The 19,887-nt window shown below is 43.7% G+C and overlaps 1 protein-coding gene across 3 annotated transcripts in view; it reads left to right on the plus strand.

The window, feature by feature from the left end:
- The window catches only part of LOC140539881 (gamma-aminobutyric acid receptor subunit alpha-3-like), a 143,771-nt gene that overhangs the window by 28,587 nt on the left and 95,297 nt on the right, over positions 1–19,887 (plus strand). For all 3 annotated transcript variants that reach the window (XM_072662705.1, XM_072662706.1, XM_072662704.1), the window contains exon 2: positions 3,855–3,961. In XM_072662705.1, the coding sequence (XP_072518806.1) occupies positions 3,876–3,961 (86 nt within the window). In that variant the 5' untranslated portion in view covers positions 3,855–3,875. The remainder of the gene's footprint in view (positions 1–3,854; positions 3,962–19,887) is intronic.

Raw genomic sequence — 19,887 nt, forward strand, 5'->3', positions numbered from 1 at the left:
TCATCGTTAAGGTCTACAATCAAGAGACGCCTTCATGAATTTAAATACAGGTGATTTAACCACAGGAAACCACTGGCAACAGCTAAGAACACCAAAACCAGATTAGACTGAGGGAAACCATCTAAAAAAAACACACTTTGCCCAGTTCTTAAACAAGAGTCTTTGGGCAGATGAAGGTTTCTTGCCCTACAGGTCAGCATACGATCCACATCATCAATGTGTGCAATAATAATTCCAGTATAATTCCAATAATCTTAAACTTGAATTCCACTCGAGTATGTGGAAAGAAAGGAGGCGTTTGAGAACCGAGGCATGCCATATCATCTGTCAAACATGGTGGATTCATAGTACATGCAGTGGCACGTGCATGTATGGCTGTCAGTGGAAGTGGGTCACTGGTGTTTATTGAAGATATGGCTGCTGATAGAAGTAGCAGGATGAATTCCGAGTGTATAGAGCTATGCTTTCTGCTCAGATCCAGCCTGTAGAATGGTGCTTAACGGTACAGATGGAGAATGATCCAAAACAAAATCGCAGAAGCAACCCAAGAGCTTTTTAATGCAAGAATGGAATGTTCTTACATGGCTGAGGTGGTCACTTGACCTCAACCCATTGAGCAGCCTTTCAGGTATTAAAGACAATACTGTAGGCAGAAAGGTACACAAACAACAGAGGAAACTTTTTCAGCATTTCATGATGTTCCTGGGTTCCTGTCTTTGAGCAGTCATTGATTGTAAAGGATGTGCATCCAACCTATGCTTATATTTAGAATTCTGTTAGTTTTTCCAATTACTTTTGAGCCTGTGAAAATGCAGGTACTAGGGTGGGGCGGTATGATATTAACACTGTATACAGTGTTATTCAAATATTTAAGACAGCATCTCCAAATGAAGATTTTAAAGTCATTCATTTATGTGCATGTGCTCTAAATTACTTGGAATAAACTGTGCCAGTCATTTTGGAGATACATGATGCAGAGTGGGGCGCTTTGAGGGCTCACTGGGCTCAACAGGTGGGGAAAAGAACAAGCCCATTGTAGTTGCGAGTTATGCAATGTGCTGAGTTTGACTAAAAGGGAGAGCAAGCAAGCCTGGATTACTAAATGGGCCTGTCGAAAACACTCTGAAGACCATTCCCTCGTCTTTGTGCTCGCAGATTTACATTTACATTTATGGCATTTAGCAGACGCTCTTATCCAGAGCGACTTACAAGGTAACTCTTATTACAGAGGTGGGTCAGTGTAGTGTTAGGAGTCTTGCCCAAGGACTCTTAATGGTGTAGCACAGCCACCCAGCCCGGGAATCAAACCCCAGTCTTCCACATGGTGTGGTAGCTCAGTGGCGGGTAGTGGTGTTATCTGTTGCGCCACACCAACCACCAACACCAACCAAGAGGCTTTATCCTCTAAATATGTGTGATTGATGTGTGTGTTGCGGTCTGTGCTGTGGTGTTAAGCCTGCTAGCTAACTTATCTGAGCCGAGCTGATTGTTCAAAGATGGCAGAACCTGTTGCTTTTGCTTGAATTTACTCAGACACAAGTTTCAAATCAAGTCCGTACTTATGTCAGTTAGTCAACATGAGTCTCATTTGGGTCCTAGTCTATACAAACTAGCTAAGGGTAAGAGTAAGTCTACTACATGCCTTAAATGTAAACACCAGCTGCACTAAGCTGCCTCATGCTTCTACCTGTTGCCGAGCTAGCTAAGCAAAGGCTAGCAAGTGGGCTACAGTGGGTTACAGAACCAAGACTATGGAAAAAAAAAATTCACACAGTGTTTCCTCTTAGTTTGTCACCCTGTGAGCAAACTGAACTTTGTATTTGATAGTTTTTCAGTACGGAAGCCACGTAAATGTAAAACCAGCATCGCTACTTAAGCAACTCCTCAGTACAGTACGGCTGTATCAAAAACGTGGAGACCGCCAATCAATTGCTTCATTTGAAATCCATTATGTCTCCGTTGGCTCTTGCAGGAGACTGTTTATTAAGAGCCTTTGTCTATAGGTAGGCCTACAACTTGAACAGGAACTGAAGGCCTCTCTTCTGCTGGGGTGTACATTTGAGAAATGCACACATCTTTTGACTGAGGCTAACCTTCATGGTACACAAAGCGCTTGTACTGTCCTGCGGATTTGACATGATTTGTAATGGTGCCAGTCCCTTAAGGGGGAAGAAATTAAAATCCCAGATCAATAGGAGAGATGAAGGACTTATTTACCATGCTTCTCCTGCCTCTACAGTAATGCAGTATGTTTGGTAACAGACCAATAAAATGGAGCAAGCCATGCAGCGTAACTCTCAGCCCCCAAGGAGCATAATGTCTTTTCACCTTTTAAATTAAGCTAAGCCACAGAGGCGCACAGTCGTAGGCTGCTGGCGTGGGCAATATCTTCTTTTTTGTTCGCCATTGAGAGGTGTCTCATTCATGCAGAGTCTGACTTTTGCCTTTTAGTTGTTGACTGAATTTCCATTAATTCCTTGAGGCATTTTATCTGAAAGATAACCGTATGTATTTGTTGCAAGGAACGCGGGAAATACAAGCTTTGCAAACTAGTGGGAAAAAAATATGGTGCTTCTAAAAGCAGCTGCCAGCATCTTGTCTTTTGTTAAAAAAATTGCTGCATGTTTACAGTCTTTTCTTACAGCTTGGTCTAGGACTGCCTGTTTGACTAGTCCACCTGCGAGCAGCTACAGCTAATTGTAGTTTCTTGCATTTGCATGGAGGTCCACTTGTTATTCCTCCGTAGAGCTAGTGGGAACAGAGGTCTTTAGTACAGTCTGCATATAAATGTTCCCATTAATTTCGCTTTTCGCTTATTACGACATACCCTGCAGGAAAGAAAATGTTTTAAGCCAACCCCAGCGAGACGTGTCTGCTGTTTGGAACGGTAGATCCTGATCAACATGTGACTGCTGTTAAAGTTAGCAGGGGGAAAAATGTAGGGACACAGAATGAGAATCAGAATCATATTGGTATTGGCGGAAAAATGATCAGCATTAGACAGAAGCTTAGATTTGGCTGATATTTCAACTCCGGAAGAGCTGAATGCCAGGCTCATGTGGTAATATACACGTTATTCTTTCTACTGCTTTTGTAATTAGGGATGTCTTGATTCAATCCAGTGGGTCGGGAACAGGGCTGAATAGTAGTTTTTAAGAATCTGTCACTACTCATGTATTTTGTCTGTGGTTACATGTATCATAATAAATCGTGATATAGTTTTTTTTACCATATCACCTAGCCCTGCTGTATTATTCTATTAAACACATTATAAACGCTAATCCCTAATGCTAATTCACTTTAATGTAGTCCTTTTTTCTAATTAATAATTTATATATGTTTATTTGTATTGGCATCAGCAGATATGTATGTGAAAACTTTGCATCTCGGCATAGGCCCACTATTCCCGTATCAGTGCATCCCTATATCCCTGCAGGTGCGGTGCTGCACCGGGGTTGGAAATCTCTGGCTGTCCTTATCAAATCCTCTGCACTGCTGCACTGCAAAGCGCTTTCGAACAAACACATGTGATTCACAGGCTCGCACTGTAGTACGCAAATGTGTTCAGCAGATCGTCTGCCGCCATCCGAGGCGAGGTGGAGTGCACAGGAAATCCATTTGGATGGCGTCGATGGGGCTGATTCGCCTGGGCCTGAGTGCTAGTGCCAGTTTTCTCCATGTGGGAGGGCGTTGCTTCTCGCAGGGCTGCTGAGAGCATGTGTTCAGCAAATGCTAATGTGTCACTTGCAGCGTTGCGGGGTGGTTGTCAACAAAACAGTCGCCAATTAATCACGAAACGGCGTCTTACGCTTCACTAATTTGCTTGTTCTCACCCCTCTCTCTTCACTCTGCAGGCTCCCTGGGCTTGGAGTGATATGGCTGGCACTCCCAACAAGCTCGCTGCACTTGTCCCCTGCGTGTGGATTCTTGCGACGCTCCTCGACCCCAGCACTCAAAACGGGTAGGATGACTCATCAAACCCTCCCTCCATCCATTCCCCATTTCCCATTCCCCACACCAGCCCCCCCCCCCCCCCCCCCTCCATGTCGCAGGCTTCAGGGATGTGTCGCAGCTAATGCCTTCATTAATAAGGTTCTATTACTGTAGCAGGGGCTTTATGATCTGAAAAATACCATTTGAGCCAACCACAGCTGGGCGTGAATCGCTTGTGCAAACCGCCAACGAATTGGATTTTCGGCAGCGTAGCAGGCTCCATTACAAGTGTGACTCAATAACCTGGAGTGAGAGAGTCAAGGCAGGAAACCTGAGGGATGGTGAGATGGAGACTTAGCCCAGATCAACCTGTGCCAGTGCCAGTCAGCTTTTATGGCCTATTAACCTTCTTGTATGAATCACAATTATCATTGTTATTCAGGCCCAGAGCTTTCAGTGAGAAAGAGAGGTTGGTGAAGCGCGGGGGCTTCAGGAATTCAAAAGGACATGTTATTATATGATTCACATCCTCTCTTCTGCTGAGCCTCATACAATGACCTTCTACCCCATTCATAATGTTTCTACCACAGATGTAGGTACTGATGTGACTCAAGTCTAGTCTGACCAGACAGCTTCTTCCCCCAGGCTGTCAGGCTGCTAAACTGCCAGTAGAAGTGTAGCATATCATAACCCATAGCCCATACACACACATCTCACCTCAGTAGACAAACCACACCACACCTTCACGCCATATAAACAGTCTCTGCACCCTGCACTGTACAATCTGTAACTGTAACTAACAGCTCAGTCACTCTGCACACAACACACACACACACACTCTACATAACACCCCTGCTAATGAATGTTTTCATCTGCTTTAAGATAAAAGATGGACACTGGTGTGCAGATGCACACACACACAGCTTGTCTAGTCCCTGTAGAAAAGTATTGCCAGGGAAATAGGACTCTCTAGAGCAGATAAATATGAACCTATTGACGCAGTGCCTAATGCCCTGGGCAGTTACTCCAACAAAAGCAGGATAAGCTCTTTTTAATAACCTTGATTTGGAAAAGCAAGTGTCTCAATACTTTTGTCCATATGCTGTATACGCCTATATATTGTCTCCATTGTGCAAAAATCTTAAGTCTCCATTTTTGCCTTTTTCTACTTAGATGGAACCTAAATCTGGCGTTAGTTGTTTACATTGTGTCCCAATTGTGATCATGATAAATGGACCAATAGAAATGCTCCAAAGTGTCCCCATTGACTTCCATTGAAAGTTAAGAGTTTTTTCCATTGGTTTTTGGAGATACAAGGTTTTGAGTCAGCACAAACCCCGAGTTCTTCAATGTTCAGAACCCCATAGTGACAGTGACATGGTGGTGGTGTGTGTGGTGGTGTGTTGCGCTGGTATGAGTGGATCAGACACAGCGATGCTACTGGAATTTTTGAAACACTGTCCACTCACCCCTACCTAGTTGGTCCACCTTGTAGATTTAAAGTCAGAGACAGAAGCTCATCTGTTGCTGCACATGTTGTGTTGGTCATCTTTTAGTCCTTCGTCAGTGGTCACAGGATGCTGCCCACAGGACGCTGTTGGCTGGATATTTCTGGTTGGTGGACTATTCTCAGTCCAGCAGTGACACTGAGGTGTTTAAACATTGCTGTGTCTGATCCACTGGTACCAGCACAACACATACTAACTCCATATCAGTGTCACTGCAGTGCTGAGAATGACCCACCATCTAAATAATAGCTGCTCTGTGGTGGTTCTGTGGGGTCCTGACCATTGAAGAACAGGGTAAAAGGAGGCTAACAAAGTATGCAGAGAAACTGCTACAGTAGTCAGTAGGTGTCTGCTCCAAGAATCGGCATGCCACAGTTCACTGATCTGGATAGGGCCTGTGCGATAGGGATAGAAGCTGGTGTTCCGCAAAACCAAGTTGCAGCATTATTTGGAGTGAGCCTTAGTACCATCTCCAAATTGAAAGCCAAGGTCCATATAACTGGGGATAGGAGACAGGCCGCGAAGTGGGCATTCCAGAAAGACGACACCCCAAGAAGATCATTTCCTCAACTTGTCAGCACTTAGGTACCGTAGGCTGTCTTCTACAGATTTGTAGTCAAGGTTTGCAGGACGATCTGGCCGATGGCTTTCTGCCCAGACAATCCGGAACAGACTGCACACAGCCAATCTCCGGTCTCGTCGGGCTGCCAGGAGGCCTGCCATGACTGCCCTTCACAGTCAGGCCCATTTGTGCTGGTCTCGGCAACATGTGCACTGGAACCTGAACATGTGGAGGAACGTTATGTGCAGCGAGTCCAGATTCTGCCTACGGCAGTTGAACCGTAGAGTCAAAGTGTGGAGAAGACACAGAGAACGCTATGGTGATGGCAGTGTGATGGTGTTGGAGCGGCATCTCCCGCACTGGAAAAACAAGGCTCGTCATCATTGGAGGCTCAATCTCAATGCAGAGAGATATCCAGATGAAATTCTGCAACCAGTGGCAATCCCATATATCCTCAGTCTGAGACTGAACTCTATCTGTATCCACAGAGTGGGGTTTATCAGAGATTACCTCCAGAGTTTGGGAGTGAAGAGGGTGAAACGGCCTGCCAGCAGTCCTGACCTCTACCCCATCAAACACTTGTGGGATCAGCTTGGGCGTGCGGTTCGTGTCAGAGTGACCAACACCACCATGTTGGCTGACTTACGACAAATGCTGGTTGAAGAATGGGATGCCATCCCACAGTAGTGTGTGACCAGACTGGTGACCAGCATGAGGGGGGAGGGGGGGGGTGCCAGGCTGTTGTGGCTGTGTATGGTTCTTCCATAGGCTACTGAGGCTCCTGTTTGTCAAATGAATAAATTGCTCAATAGCCAGTATATCTTGTTTCTTCAAACTTCAATCATCCATCCAGTCCACCAAATGAGTCAATTGCAGAATAAACTGTTTGGCATTGGCAGAGAGGATTTGACCGAATTTTCATGGGCGCAACCCACATACTCGGCTCTGCTGCTCATCCCACAAATGCATGTTCCTTACAAATGTGGTACCAAGGGGAATTAACAGGCTTTCGACCAGTATAAGATTTATTGCCAAGAAGCTTTGTTACAATAAGAAATAATCTACCAAACACACACATATACATACATACATACATACATACACACACATATGTATACACATTTACATTTATGGCATTTAGCTGACGCTCTTATCCAGAGCGACTTACAAGGTTACAACAAGGTTACAAGGTTTTGGAGCATTGCTGAAAGAAGTTGATGGCATTCAGCAACCAGAGCGTCATCCCCAACTCCTTCCATTCAACAGTATTGGATGAAGCACCATCCATTATTCCAGAGAACACCGTTCCACTGCTCCACAGCTCAATGCTGGGGGGCTGTATACCCCTCTAGCCCACGCCTGGCATTAGGCAGTACTTCTTTACAGACAAGACAAGCTGATTGTGTGCATTTGCACATCTGTGTCTGCAATGGGTACAACTTAAAGTAGCTAAATACATTTTATGTACATACATACATTAGAAGGGGTGTCCACAAACATATGGACATATAGTACAAATGTGTACAAAATGTTCACCATTTCTGTTACATTCTCATAACGTCTCAATTACTTTTACTTTGTGGATTAATAGTACGAGGGACTTTGCACCTAAGAATTTCCACTCACCTTCACCCCTGTGTCAATGTCACATGACAGTTACCGTGATTGGACTAGACACATCGGGTAGTTCAGCTAGCTCAGATAAGCGAATAGCTCAGCAGGATGTCGACAGTCTGAATATATGCAGTGTTTTTCTTCCAGTTCTGAGGATGCGTTTGGAATAAGCTCTGCCTCTGTAGCTTGGCAGGTCTCTCTTTGTCGGAGATCGCGATGGTTCTATCAGAGTGATCCGTCTAAGAAACGCATTGATTGGAATCTCCCTATTCAGTCTGGCAGCAGAATAAGAGGGATAGAGCGAGCGTGGGGATGAGAGGACGGGAGCACGACAGGGCTAGAGGAGAGGAGCAGTGAAGGAATTGGGAGCTGTTCCATTTGTTGCTCCACACATAGATTCAAGAGGTTGTTTAAAGAGGGCCCGGACCTCGGGAGCTGCGAGCCGCGAGCCGCTTTCCACCATGTCAGCAGAGAGTAAGAGACGACAGACTGAATTTGATTCAGTGTGACTTAACAGAGACAGTCTCCTCGCACACTTCTATCTTCTCTCCTCATCCACCTTTCAAGCACATCGCACCCTAATAACTTTAGCAACTTGCGAAATGCTGGGAAAGTGGAGTGTTCTTTTGTCAGGGATTTGACTGTGGCAGTACACTCACTGTTCCTTCATGGATGCCCTGTTTTCACTCTGCAGATGAAAAGTTCGCTCGAAAGTACCACAGTAAATACACGAGCATGTTCTTGAACCTCCAGCTACTCCGTCAAGGTCCTCAAACTCCTTCCTCCCCTTGAAACATGAGCTCATTATGTACTTGTAAATAATTGATCAGGTCTAAAATAAACAAGGTGATTAAGTAGACAAATTGGAGCCCTGCTATGGCTGGTTCTGTGCCACTGTTCACTTTGTTGTCCTAAATACATTTCTGTGGGCCTTAAGTGAGGGACTCAAGCAGGGCTGCTTATTCAACTGACCCATTTCTCAGACGGAAGGGGCTCTACTGGTGGATTTGAACGACAGTATCGGGGCTTTGATAAGGGCTCTTTCTGATCCCGGGTCTTTTGTCGCTCGGCTTCTTTGGGAACAAGTTTAATGTCATCCTCCTCTGGCGCATACAAACAAACCCCCGTATTTATTATTTTCCCTTAATGCGTTTATGTGGAAACGTATCCCGAAAATGAGGGAGAGGACGCTAACTACAAGGCTGCCGTGGTGCGCTGGCTGGCATTAAGGTTACTCCTGCTTTGTTGGCGGGGGAGAAAAAAAAAAACATGTTCCACCATGTCTTAGAGGAGATTAGATGTGCTTAACATTATTTGGGTGGCATTCTGTTTTTTTTTTCCCCTTCCCTCCGAAAATTGGATCATATGTTTCCAGATATTAATAAGCATAACAGAGCGTGCATGACGGCTCTCTTCAATATCTTGCCCCCACCTCTAACACCACCACCACCACCACCACCAACAGCAGCAGCTGACATTTCGGAGATGATTGCGAGAGACGGGGTAATAACCACCCTTGTTCCTCCTCTTCATCCTTTTTCCTGCGTCCTTACCATCCCGCACTTCAAAGGCCTACTGCTATTAACGCCTCAGGAGCCTCGCTCAGCTGCAAATATGTCGTCAAAACGTGTCTAAATGACTACCGACACTTCCGCTTCCACTGTCGATTGAGGGGTCTCGGAATTAATCCTTTCTGCTGGCAGATCAAACCGCAGACAGCACTCCGTGCATGCTAACATCATTCCCTCCAAATGCAAGGTGCTGATTCGCTTCTCTAGGCCGCCACCAAGCACCACTGAGCTTCCTCCTTCGACCTTCATCCAGAGACACTTCTCGCAAAAGGGTATATTTGCATCCCCAAGCCAATGGAAGAGCACGCCCCTAAGAGCCATGACCAAGTTTGGGAATAATCCCTTTAGACTTCAGAGGGGTAGAGTGCTTCCACCTCGGGAGTATCTTTCCACATCAGCAAAGCTGTCGCTCGCCGCCAAGTCCTGCCCGCTCCCTGATGCCCACTGATATCATCACTCAGCTCCAAATCGGCTTTGCTACAGTGCAGGCAGGAGACTTTGCTAATGGATAAAGTTGTCACAGCCAAATCCCCTATATCTGTCACTCGCTGGTCCCTCGCTAAACACACGTGCACCAACAGGCAGGGCTTGATTCCACTATTATTCGCAACAGTCAGTCCTTTGCAAGTAAACGAACATCCTCATGTTTCCCAGCATGCTGGAATATGGCTGCCGCCCCCCTCCCGGTGTATACGCACATGCTATTCCTCCTCGCCCGCCGCAGTGCAACCTCAGGCTAATGAGCGTAGACAGCCTGAGCCTCTTTTGTTGTCCGTTTTGTTTGGGATCAGTTTCAACGCCATTGGCCAAAGTGACACAAAATCAATGACAACGAAGGGGAGAGTGCCACTCTTCTACTCCTGATGACCTGCCGTGTAGATTGCACTTTTTTTTTTTAAACCCTCACCTCTTGCTTTTTAGACATGCATTTTTCACAGCCATCAGGGAGAACGGGCGCTACAGTGACATGTGACCCAGACGACAAATAACATTCTGTTGACGGCCAGAGCAACTCTGTCAAGGTTAATGTGTAACAGGACTCTGGGAGAGGGCAGTTCTGGAAGCTGCTTAGCGATTCCAAGGTTTTTCCTTCTCGGTTTTCCTACTCTGTTACTGAGCAGAGGAGGCAATACCCAGGTGTTCTTGGTGTAATCATTATTTGACCATGTTTCTTACTTTTTTGCCTGGACACCTCGTTATGACAGAGCTGTATTACGAATACAATCTATCCCCTAATCATGCTAATGTCATGCTGTACGCTCCCTCTGCTGAGATTCCTATGTTAATCATCCGGTATTTTTTGTGATGGATCCCACAGCAGCACTGTGTCCACCAGCTGATAAATTGAGTAATAGCAGTGTCTGCTCCTGAGCCTCTAATTCGCTAATAGTTCCAGCTGGCAGCAGAGCGGGGGGTGGGGGGGTGGGGATCTGATTACACTCTTCCTTGGCCCTACAGGGGCCTTTTTTTTTTTTTTTTGAGGACCGTAGGCTGAAGCTGATCCCCACTGATGCCGTTATTTTGTTGAGAAGGAGTCGGACTTAATGTCTCCTTGTGGTAGACTGGAAGAGGGAATGAAGGGATAGAAAGTTTTTACATAATCTAATTCTGTCAATGACTTGGATTATATTTATAGCACAAATGACCCATTTTGTGTGCCAAGAGTTTTTTTTTTTCTTTTAAAGCGCATTATTAAAATAGTGCGTTTGATTCATCGTGCATTTTCTCCCGGGCACTCTGCAGGACTTTGTAAATGTGCGGTGTAGCCGGGGAAGGCCTGTCAAGATTGGAACATCAGCCTTGGATGTTTTAATCCTCCCTGCTGATTTGCCTCTTAATTGCGTCGCGGGAAAATCACAGGTTTTAATACGGCACATTTTCACTGAGCACATTTTCATTCTAGTCGCGTCTTGCTTCTCCTGTCAACTGTAGAATTTTTTATTTTTTTTCTCCTCTACAGATTGTCAGGAGTGTTTTGAAAGAGAAGCCACATTGTATGGTCTTGGCAGAACAACGGTCACGCACTTGAAATGGCTTTTGCAACATGACTTGAATGGAGAGGTGCTTATACCAAATATAATATATATATATTATAAATATAAAGATATCAGGCAATAACAGCAAAGGCACTTTTGCGAGGCTGTACAGAAAACCTAATTGCTCGTGCCAGCTTTGATTTTGAAACACTGTACAAAGTGCCATTGTCTAGCAGATGCTCAAATGAGACTAACCTTCAAGCCCTTTTCACTGTACTTACCATCTCGAAGCACGTTTTCCGCTTCTGTTGCTATCCATCATTCTCTTCCACTGAAAGAGGTTTATTCTGTTTAATAAACCTTGAGCTTTTTTTTTTTTTTGGATCACGTCTCTCCACTGATTTAAAGCACACGCCAGTGAGCCAAGCGCACTGCCTTTTCGCTTATTCACCCCACTTTGCACCCTGCCTAACTGATTTAACTGCAACAGCTCTTCATGGTCATGGGCCTGATTGGGCTGGAAGCGTGAGCTACTGAAGACCTATTGTTTCTGTCTGTTGGAAATGCCAGAGGGATTTCTCATTCCATGCCGCACAGGACTCTGGGCTCGGACACTGGGCCGCCGCCCAGGCTGTAGAATCAGGCTGATAAGAGTCGCTCTATATTATCAGCGGAGCCGAGCATACACTGACTGAGCGGGCGTGAGAGGCTCACTTATCTGGCCTCTAATCATTGTAATTGCCTGGGACTGTGTGTCGGAGCATACACACGCTATAGTGAGCTTGTATGTGGGCTGAGAAAGAGCCATCAACCCCGGAGACCTTGCGCTGAAATGTTGCACTCTTTTCGGTATATGTTTTTTGATCGAGTGCGGGTTGGTTGACCTGGTATACCGAAACCCATTGACGACCCATTGTTTCATGAGATGGTTAAGTGGGTCGTGGCACTTACACTTGTAATCGGATGTTGACATGCTCCCATTATGGACAGGAATGTCATGGCAATTGGTGCAAACTTTATGTGCATTATAAATCTTTAATAGACAACAAACAATTAACTTGGAACACGACTTTGAATTTGTGTGTGTGTGTGTGGGGGGGGGGGTCCTGAGATCAAGACATGTCCACTTTTGCCAAATTTGCCATGGCCTCTTACCTTCTTGTTAGTAGTCATGATTGGCTACAGCCACAAAAAGGGTTAGTTAGTTTCATAGCACTCATTGGATTGACCAACACGCAGTACAACGGGAAAGTCCACAGAGCTCAGTGCGGATGGTCACCGGTTTTCGAAGAACAACAGCAGAGTCCAAGACCTTCGTCAAGGTCTGGAAGACGTTTGAAGAAAATGTCAGGAAATTGGTATAAATGCTCAGGAACGACCCAGGCACCACTAAGGCAGACCAGAGGCCTGGTAGACACCGGAAGCTACTGGAACACAAGTGTCACTGTCTACAGTCAGGTAAGTCTAATATCTCCATGGACTGAGATGCTGCTGTCCAAAAAAAGAAGCTCCACTTTCAAGCGTAACTAAAAGTTCTAAAGTTTGCAGCTGAACCACATGGACAAAAAAACGTTTTTGGGCAGCTGAGATACAAATGGAGCCATTCGCCCACATTGACCAATTATATGTTTGGAAGATGGTGAGGCCTTCAATCTCAAGAAAACCATACCAACTGTTTAGCATGATGATGGTGGCCTCAAGCTGTTGCCAGTGGAACTGAAGGCAGGCAGGCAGGCAGGCAGGCTATATGCAATACCATACACCAACTCTTAAAACAAAGTGGAGCACCAAGAGCAATCCAAACTGGAGGTGCTTTAGAGGAGTCATAATCAGTCCATTAATCAGCAGCACCTGTGTGCTTGCAGCTGAGTTTCAGGTGAGGGGCGGAGCTTAGCATGACATGAGCCATGAGCTCCCCACAGAGGAAGACATTACAAACGGTTGAAACTTACCTTATCAAAAATATGACGGTCTGTGCTGGGAAACCAATAACTTTAATTGAACTCTATAAATTATGCCAAGAGTAGTGGTCAAGTATCCACCGAGAATTCTGACAGAAGCTTAATAATGGCCACCAAAAGCGTCAAGGTGCAACCTCCTAAGGGACATTTAACCAAGGTATGTTAGATGGGCTGTATGTATAATTTTGTCTGTTTATGTATAATTTTGACATAAATTTGACTTAATATTAGAAAAAAACGAGAACTAAACTCAGAACTCCAAAGTCTTGTTTTTTTTCCGCTAAAGTTTTATGTTGTCACTTATTCTGCTTTATAAAAACACTAGTTGAAAAAAGAATAATTGAAAACCCAGCACTGCCATGACATTCATGTCCGTGATGAGCGCATGCAAATCTCCGACCACAACTGTATCTGCCAGCTACACTTCTCTTGGTTGAGTTCTGATCTTTTCTGTGCGATATTTTTAGCCTTTCCTGTAGCTTTTCTGCTTGTAATGATCTATTACTTATTTATTAGTGTCGCAGTGAATCTATTTCATGGTATTCTTGCATCACAGAGCTTGATTCAGAGGCACAAAGCTAACTGTCCCTGAAAAATATGCTACAAAATGAAAGAAGACATGAAGATGAGAAAATAACTTCAATTTGGGCCTTCAATAACATGACAGTTTGACCTGTTGGAAGTCAGTCAGGAAATCAATGCTCAGGCGCGGTGCCACCAGCTTTTATAAAGGGACAGAGTCTGCTGCACGATAATTATGCAGCTGAAAGGAGAGAAACTAATACACAGAAATGCCCCTGGGAGTCACATTTGTACAGAGTAAAACAGTAGTGATAATCATTAAACCAACATTAAAAAAAAACAATGTAGTCAGTTAGTGGAATTAAAAATTAATTCGAGCCTCATTCTAAAGAGTCTAATTCTGAAACAAGGACAGAGCATTAATGTTTGATCATCTAAAATACACTTCATATTTATTTGGGGGCAGTTTTTAAAAAATGAATTCTTTTTGATGTTTAGGGCTTTTCTGTTTTATGATGTTTAATCATTTATTTGTAAAGCATGGCTGTAAAATGCTTCATTTAATACAGCACTGAAACTGAATTCTGTTTGATTGATTATAATAACATATAAGTATCAGACATGATGAATGAATTTCTGACTCACTCCCACTGGCTCAGCAGGTAGGGATATGGTCATTTTCATACCATAAGATTAAGTACATCTAGATACATAGTGAAGTTTAGTTTCAACATTGGTTAGGCCAGACTTGGATAGATCGGATAGAGAGGCTCTGATAACTCATCTTCGATTGCACAACACAAGAAAGCTCAAACCTTGAGGGGAATGGGCCACAGCAGCAGAAGACCACATCTGTCAGCCAAGAACAGAAAGCTGAGGCTGCAGTGACTCAGCACAGACTCACCAAGGCTGGACAGTTGAGGACTGGAAAAACGTAGCCTGGTCTGATAAATTCTCTGTGGATATTTAACTACTACTCAATTAAATGAGTTCAATTAAAGTTATTGCTTTTCAGCCACAGACTGACTTTTAATCAGTACACGTATATTGCCTATTTTTGATAGGTAAGTTTCAACCACATTGCCTTCCACTTCCACAGAAAGCTGAGGCCCAGCACAGACACACCAAAGCTGGACAGTTGAATACTGAAAAAACACAGCCTGGTCTGATGAATCTAAATTTTTGAGGCATACAGATGATAGGGTCTGAAATTGTCTATTCGATCCAGCTGCCCTGGCGAGTACTGATATGAGATGCTGTTTACTGCAATGAGATCTGTTAGATCAGACAACTCTGTAAAACAGGGAATAACACAGTTGGGTGTGTCCACCCACACTTTCAAACACATCAAATATTTTGAAGAACATGGAAATCCAATCGTTTTATCAGTGGATTCTAAGATAAATAATATCTCCAATTGAAAATAAACACAGCAATACTGCAGAAATATTGTCCACACTAAATCAGAATAACAGATTTTCCAGATTTTGACAGTCTAACAGGGCCTAGTCCCTGCATTTCATTGCATATAGGAATATCGTGAAGGTCATCTGCAGAATGTGGAGGTTTTCAAGATGTTTAAGAATCTCTCAGAATGCCAGAGGCTCTTTACGGAACTTAGATTTAATTGAACTTTTAATGAACTCTCCAATAAAGCATTTCCTGTCCGATCAAATGTGGATAGAGGAATTCATTTACAGCAGATATCCAAATGCTTCTGACCTCTGTTTTCAGTACAGCCACTAAAGTTTCCCCAAAATGATGTTCGAATACAGTGACATCTGCCACAAAGACATGAATCAACAAAAAAAAAAATAGTTAAATTGGCAATTATCTTATTAATAAATGCAATAAATCATCTGCACTGGCCTCAACATTGATTTTGCTCAGTCTGAAAGGGAATCAGAAACAGTGCAGTAACACAGACAAACAGACCAAGAAGTGTGATGGACGTAGGCTGATTCTCCAAGAACTTCACATTGCTTTTCCAATTATAGTACCAGTCCAACACTTTGGGCACATCTAGTTAAATGTGTGCTGATCAGCATCATAAAAAAAAATCTTAAATCTCAATGCTCGGGTTAACGTATGTTTTTTTTGTTTTCAAAAAAGGGGACACTGGGAGCATGTGTATTCACCAAAGTTAGGTTGCCGTGGCTGTGTGTGGAGAGGATTTTCAGGTAGGCCTTGGTAAAACTATTGTAGAACCATGGCAATGTATATGTGTGAGGGTGGAAATACCTCCCAAACTACAGTAGCATTAATATTTGAAAATGTGCTCATTTTGCAAAACCAATAAATAGCCTTATAACCTATATGACCAAAAAACTTCCTTTCAGCTTAATGTACAACTTAGGCCTACCTACCCCCCCCCCCCCCAGCCATGACATCCTAACTATGTTGGATACCCCGTGTGTCCCCAGTGTCCTCTTTTTTGAAAATAAAAATATGGTCACCCTAGCATTTGGATCAGATGTTTTCAAGATGATGATCAGCACAATGTATTATTATTTATACTTTTCTCATGTAACTGATTGAGGAAAGATAGATTAATGTTCCTTTCTTCAGCCAGCGCTCAGTTCTGCAAAATACTACCCTTCCCATCATCTGCCATGGATGTGGGGGATTTCTGAGTTTATCTTCTGCTCTTTTAGTCAAGTGATGTAAATGGCCAAACGTCATCAAGCCAAATGATAGAGAACATGATTAATTGTAGATGTTTTTTTATAATTATTGTCATTATCATCAGTTACTCAGTTAGTTTCAGACATTTCAACTCTAACCATGGCGTTTCAATTGTCTCTAACACCTAAACTGTACTAATTATTGCTTTCCAGCATTTCATTTAATGGTAACACTGAAAGCAATAAATGTACAGTGGCAGTGAGAGCAGGCTTGAGCAGCTGTGGTCAGCATCATATCACAAGCCTTATCAGAACTACTATCGTGTTAGGGGACTCTGACACTGAGAGTTAAATCCCTTGGCTGCCACGTTTCAAGGCTTGGCCTAGCAGTTGTGTACTCGGCAGATGCAGGCAGATGCCCTGGCCCTGATGGGCCTGATAGAGCTGGGCATGAGACCAAGATACAGGAGCTGAGGGATCAGGTTGGGATTTGAAAACTGTGCTCGACGCACAACACAACACGGCACAACACAGCAGAGGGCAGTGGGCTTAGTTGGGGTTTGGCTGACGTGCTAAGTACATAAATACCCAGATATGAGCCGGCTGTGAATTGAACTTTGGATGGCACCGCGTTCATGCCATGTAAATTATTCATTCATTGATTGCCCTTTGCACAATCTCCAATTCTGTTTTTTTTAACGGCATTGGTTTGCTTACATCTGCACAAAAAGACTGATATTGCAAGACAGAATGTCCGAATTATCCATCTTGAGATGTAACTCATGCTCTGCGGATTCAATCATTTTGTTGTTTTGAGACATTCTGTGAAAATTACATAAAAAATTCATCAATAAAAATGTAATCCATAAAACTTCTGACAAGTGATGGAATGAAAATTGAAAAATCTCATTACAGTGCCACCCATCAAGGAGTGAAATATACAAATTAGGCATCAAGTGAACAGTCAGTTCTTGAAGTTGAGCCAGAAAATTGGGTATGAGTAAGGATCTGAGCCACTCAAAATTTTGATGGCTAGACAACTGGGTCAGAACATCTCCAAAACCGCATATCTGGTGGGATGTTCCTGGTATGCAGTGGTCAGTACCTACCAAAAGTAGGCCAAGGACGGACAACTGGTGAACCGGTGACAAGTCAAGTCAAGTCAAGTCAAGTGGGTTTTTTTTGTCATTTCAACTACATACAGTATACACAGTTTATGCAGTGTGCAATTAATATTGAATCCAGTAAGGTAGTAAAGTTTATTAGTGCAAAATGCTTCCCATATTGTCTGGAGTAAATGGTTGGTGAATGAGAGAGAGAGAGAGAGAGAGAGAGAGAGAGAGAGTGTTCATGGAACAGAAAAAAACATCAGTTGAGAAGTCTGATGGCTTGGGGGAAGAACCTATTGCAGAGTCTGGTCATGTTGGACTGGATGCTGCGGTACCTTCTTCCTGATGGCAGGAGGGAGAACAGTCTGTGTGAAGGGTGGGTGAAGTAATTCACAATGCTGGTTGCTTTGTGGATGCAGCAGGCAGTGTAAATGTCCATGACGGAGGGGAGAGAGACTCCGATGATCCTCTCAGCTGTCCTCACAATATGTTGGAGGGTCTTGCGGTCAGAGACTATGCAGGTCCTAAACCAGGCAGTAATGCACTAACTTTTATTATATTTAACTATCAGGACCGTGGGCACCCAAGGCCCATAAATGCTTGTGGAGAGGGACGACGTAGCAGCAGATTCTTGAGGTCTAGGTGTTAGATACCACAGGACACCTTCAGAGGTCTTGCGGAGTCCATGCCAGAGATTGGTTATATGTTATGGCTGACTGATGTACATAATAATGTCATTTAGAATATTAAGGACCTTCCGGCATTCTCTTTTTCTCTTCAGAATCCTCTTCTGTCGACACATTACAATATTCAAGAGTTCATTCGATTTCAGTCAGAGACTCTTTTCGATCAGGCTACGCTCTGTTGGAGGAGTATGTATATGTATACATACAAAATGGGTCGGCTCTGCAAAATGAATCACATTTGCTTCATTTGTTTCGGCTTCTGAACCATTTTTTTTTTCCCCGGAGTAATCGACCTAGAGATGAAGAAAAAGGGGATGGGAGTAGAGGGCATGAGGAAGGAGAATGGAGATGAGGGGAAAACACTGGAAAATGAGAAAGAGTGTGAGAGAGAAAGAGGGAAAGCTTCAAGGATATCGTTAGAGTGATTGGAAGGGGAGGTATGGAGAGGATGCAGTGTGGAGAGAAAGTCAATTTTTTTATTTGCTGGGGTGATGTGGCGGTAATGAAGAGGGATGAAACAGCTGCCGCCAGGGCCCACATTCCCCCAACGCTCCAGCCCTCGAATGCGAGCGAGAACCCTATGACCTGACACACCTTGCGTCTCACATGGGACCAGATGGGGACACATATGTCTCATGTCTGGCAGTGCGCAGCCGTTATATGTTTGCTGCGGTATCTTGCTTCCGACTGGGTCCCCGCGGGCATCCAACAGGTCAATGCTAAAGTGGCCTAAATATTGATTGCAGTGGTTTTCCTGTTTCTGTTTACAATGATGTATTGCTATGCAAGGCAGTATGGGGCCACATATCTCACATCTCACAGCAAGCTTTCTTCCAGATCTGACAGTTCATTTTTTATTACATTTAACTAGCAAAAGTGGCCTACAGCTAGCCTTTAATGTTATGTGTGGTCATGTTATGCAGCCTTCTGTACATTAGTTTGACAGAATTTACAAATTACAGCTGTTAGGAAACCGTGCTTGGACAGTTCTTTATTGTAGCTAGCATTATTGTAATTCCTACTGTGGTTCTTACCTGCATGGATTCCAGAGATTTTGTTTTATTTGTTTTCAATGTTTTCTATGATAATGATAATAAGAAGTTTCTGTATGGCCAGCGTCCTAGTATAGCTAGTTAGCTGGACTTTTCTGCACTCCTTAGCTTGTACAAAAAAAGACGGAAAAAAAGAACACCCAATATTCACACCCAGAAATTCACAGCAAACTTTTTAAATGTTCTTTCCACATGAAAGATGACTTCAGATGGGGGAATGTCCATGATACTGGAAAATCCATGGCCAGAAATGGTCCAAAAACTTACCTTTCAGTGACCTAAAGTTCAGGTTTTGGACAGGAAGTCTTAATCTTAACATGATTTTGCAATGCAGTTGTAGACTTAAAAATACAACCCCTCCCTTCAGCCAGTTTTGTTCAGTGCCATCAATACAAAAAAATCAACACAGCTAACAAAAAATCCATGACACCTTTTGACTTTTGACTGTGTTTTTCATGTCTTTCTCACTACCCTGAGCTTCTGCTGGGAATTCAGTTCAATTCAGTTCACTGTTTTTTCAGTATCTGCTCAGTTGCATGACAGTTGGTCCTTCATCCCAGGTGAGCTTTTTTATTATCAACCTTGCTGATTGAAAGGATTTGTTGATGCAACCCACCCCTTAACGCGACATTAAGTAGCAGTTTTACCTTAAGATGGCAGCTTTAGAATCATTCATGGCATCACTTTTATTGCCACTCTGGACCTGGAATACTGCTACTGCACCGTAACGTTTTGGTGGAGGTGATGAGGCCTCTCGGCAGACCTGCGT

This window comes from Salminus brasiliensis, chromosome 18, assembly GCF_030463535.1.
Source record: "Salminus brasiliensis chromosome 18, fSalBra1.hap2, whole genome shotgun sequence".
Taxonomy (NCBI): domain Eukaryota; kingdom Metazoa; phylum Chordata; class Actinopteri; order Characiformes; family Bryconidae; genus Salminus; species Salminus brasiliensis.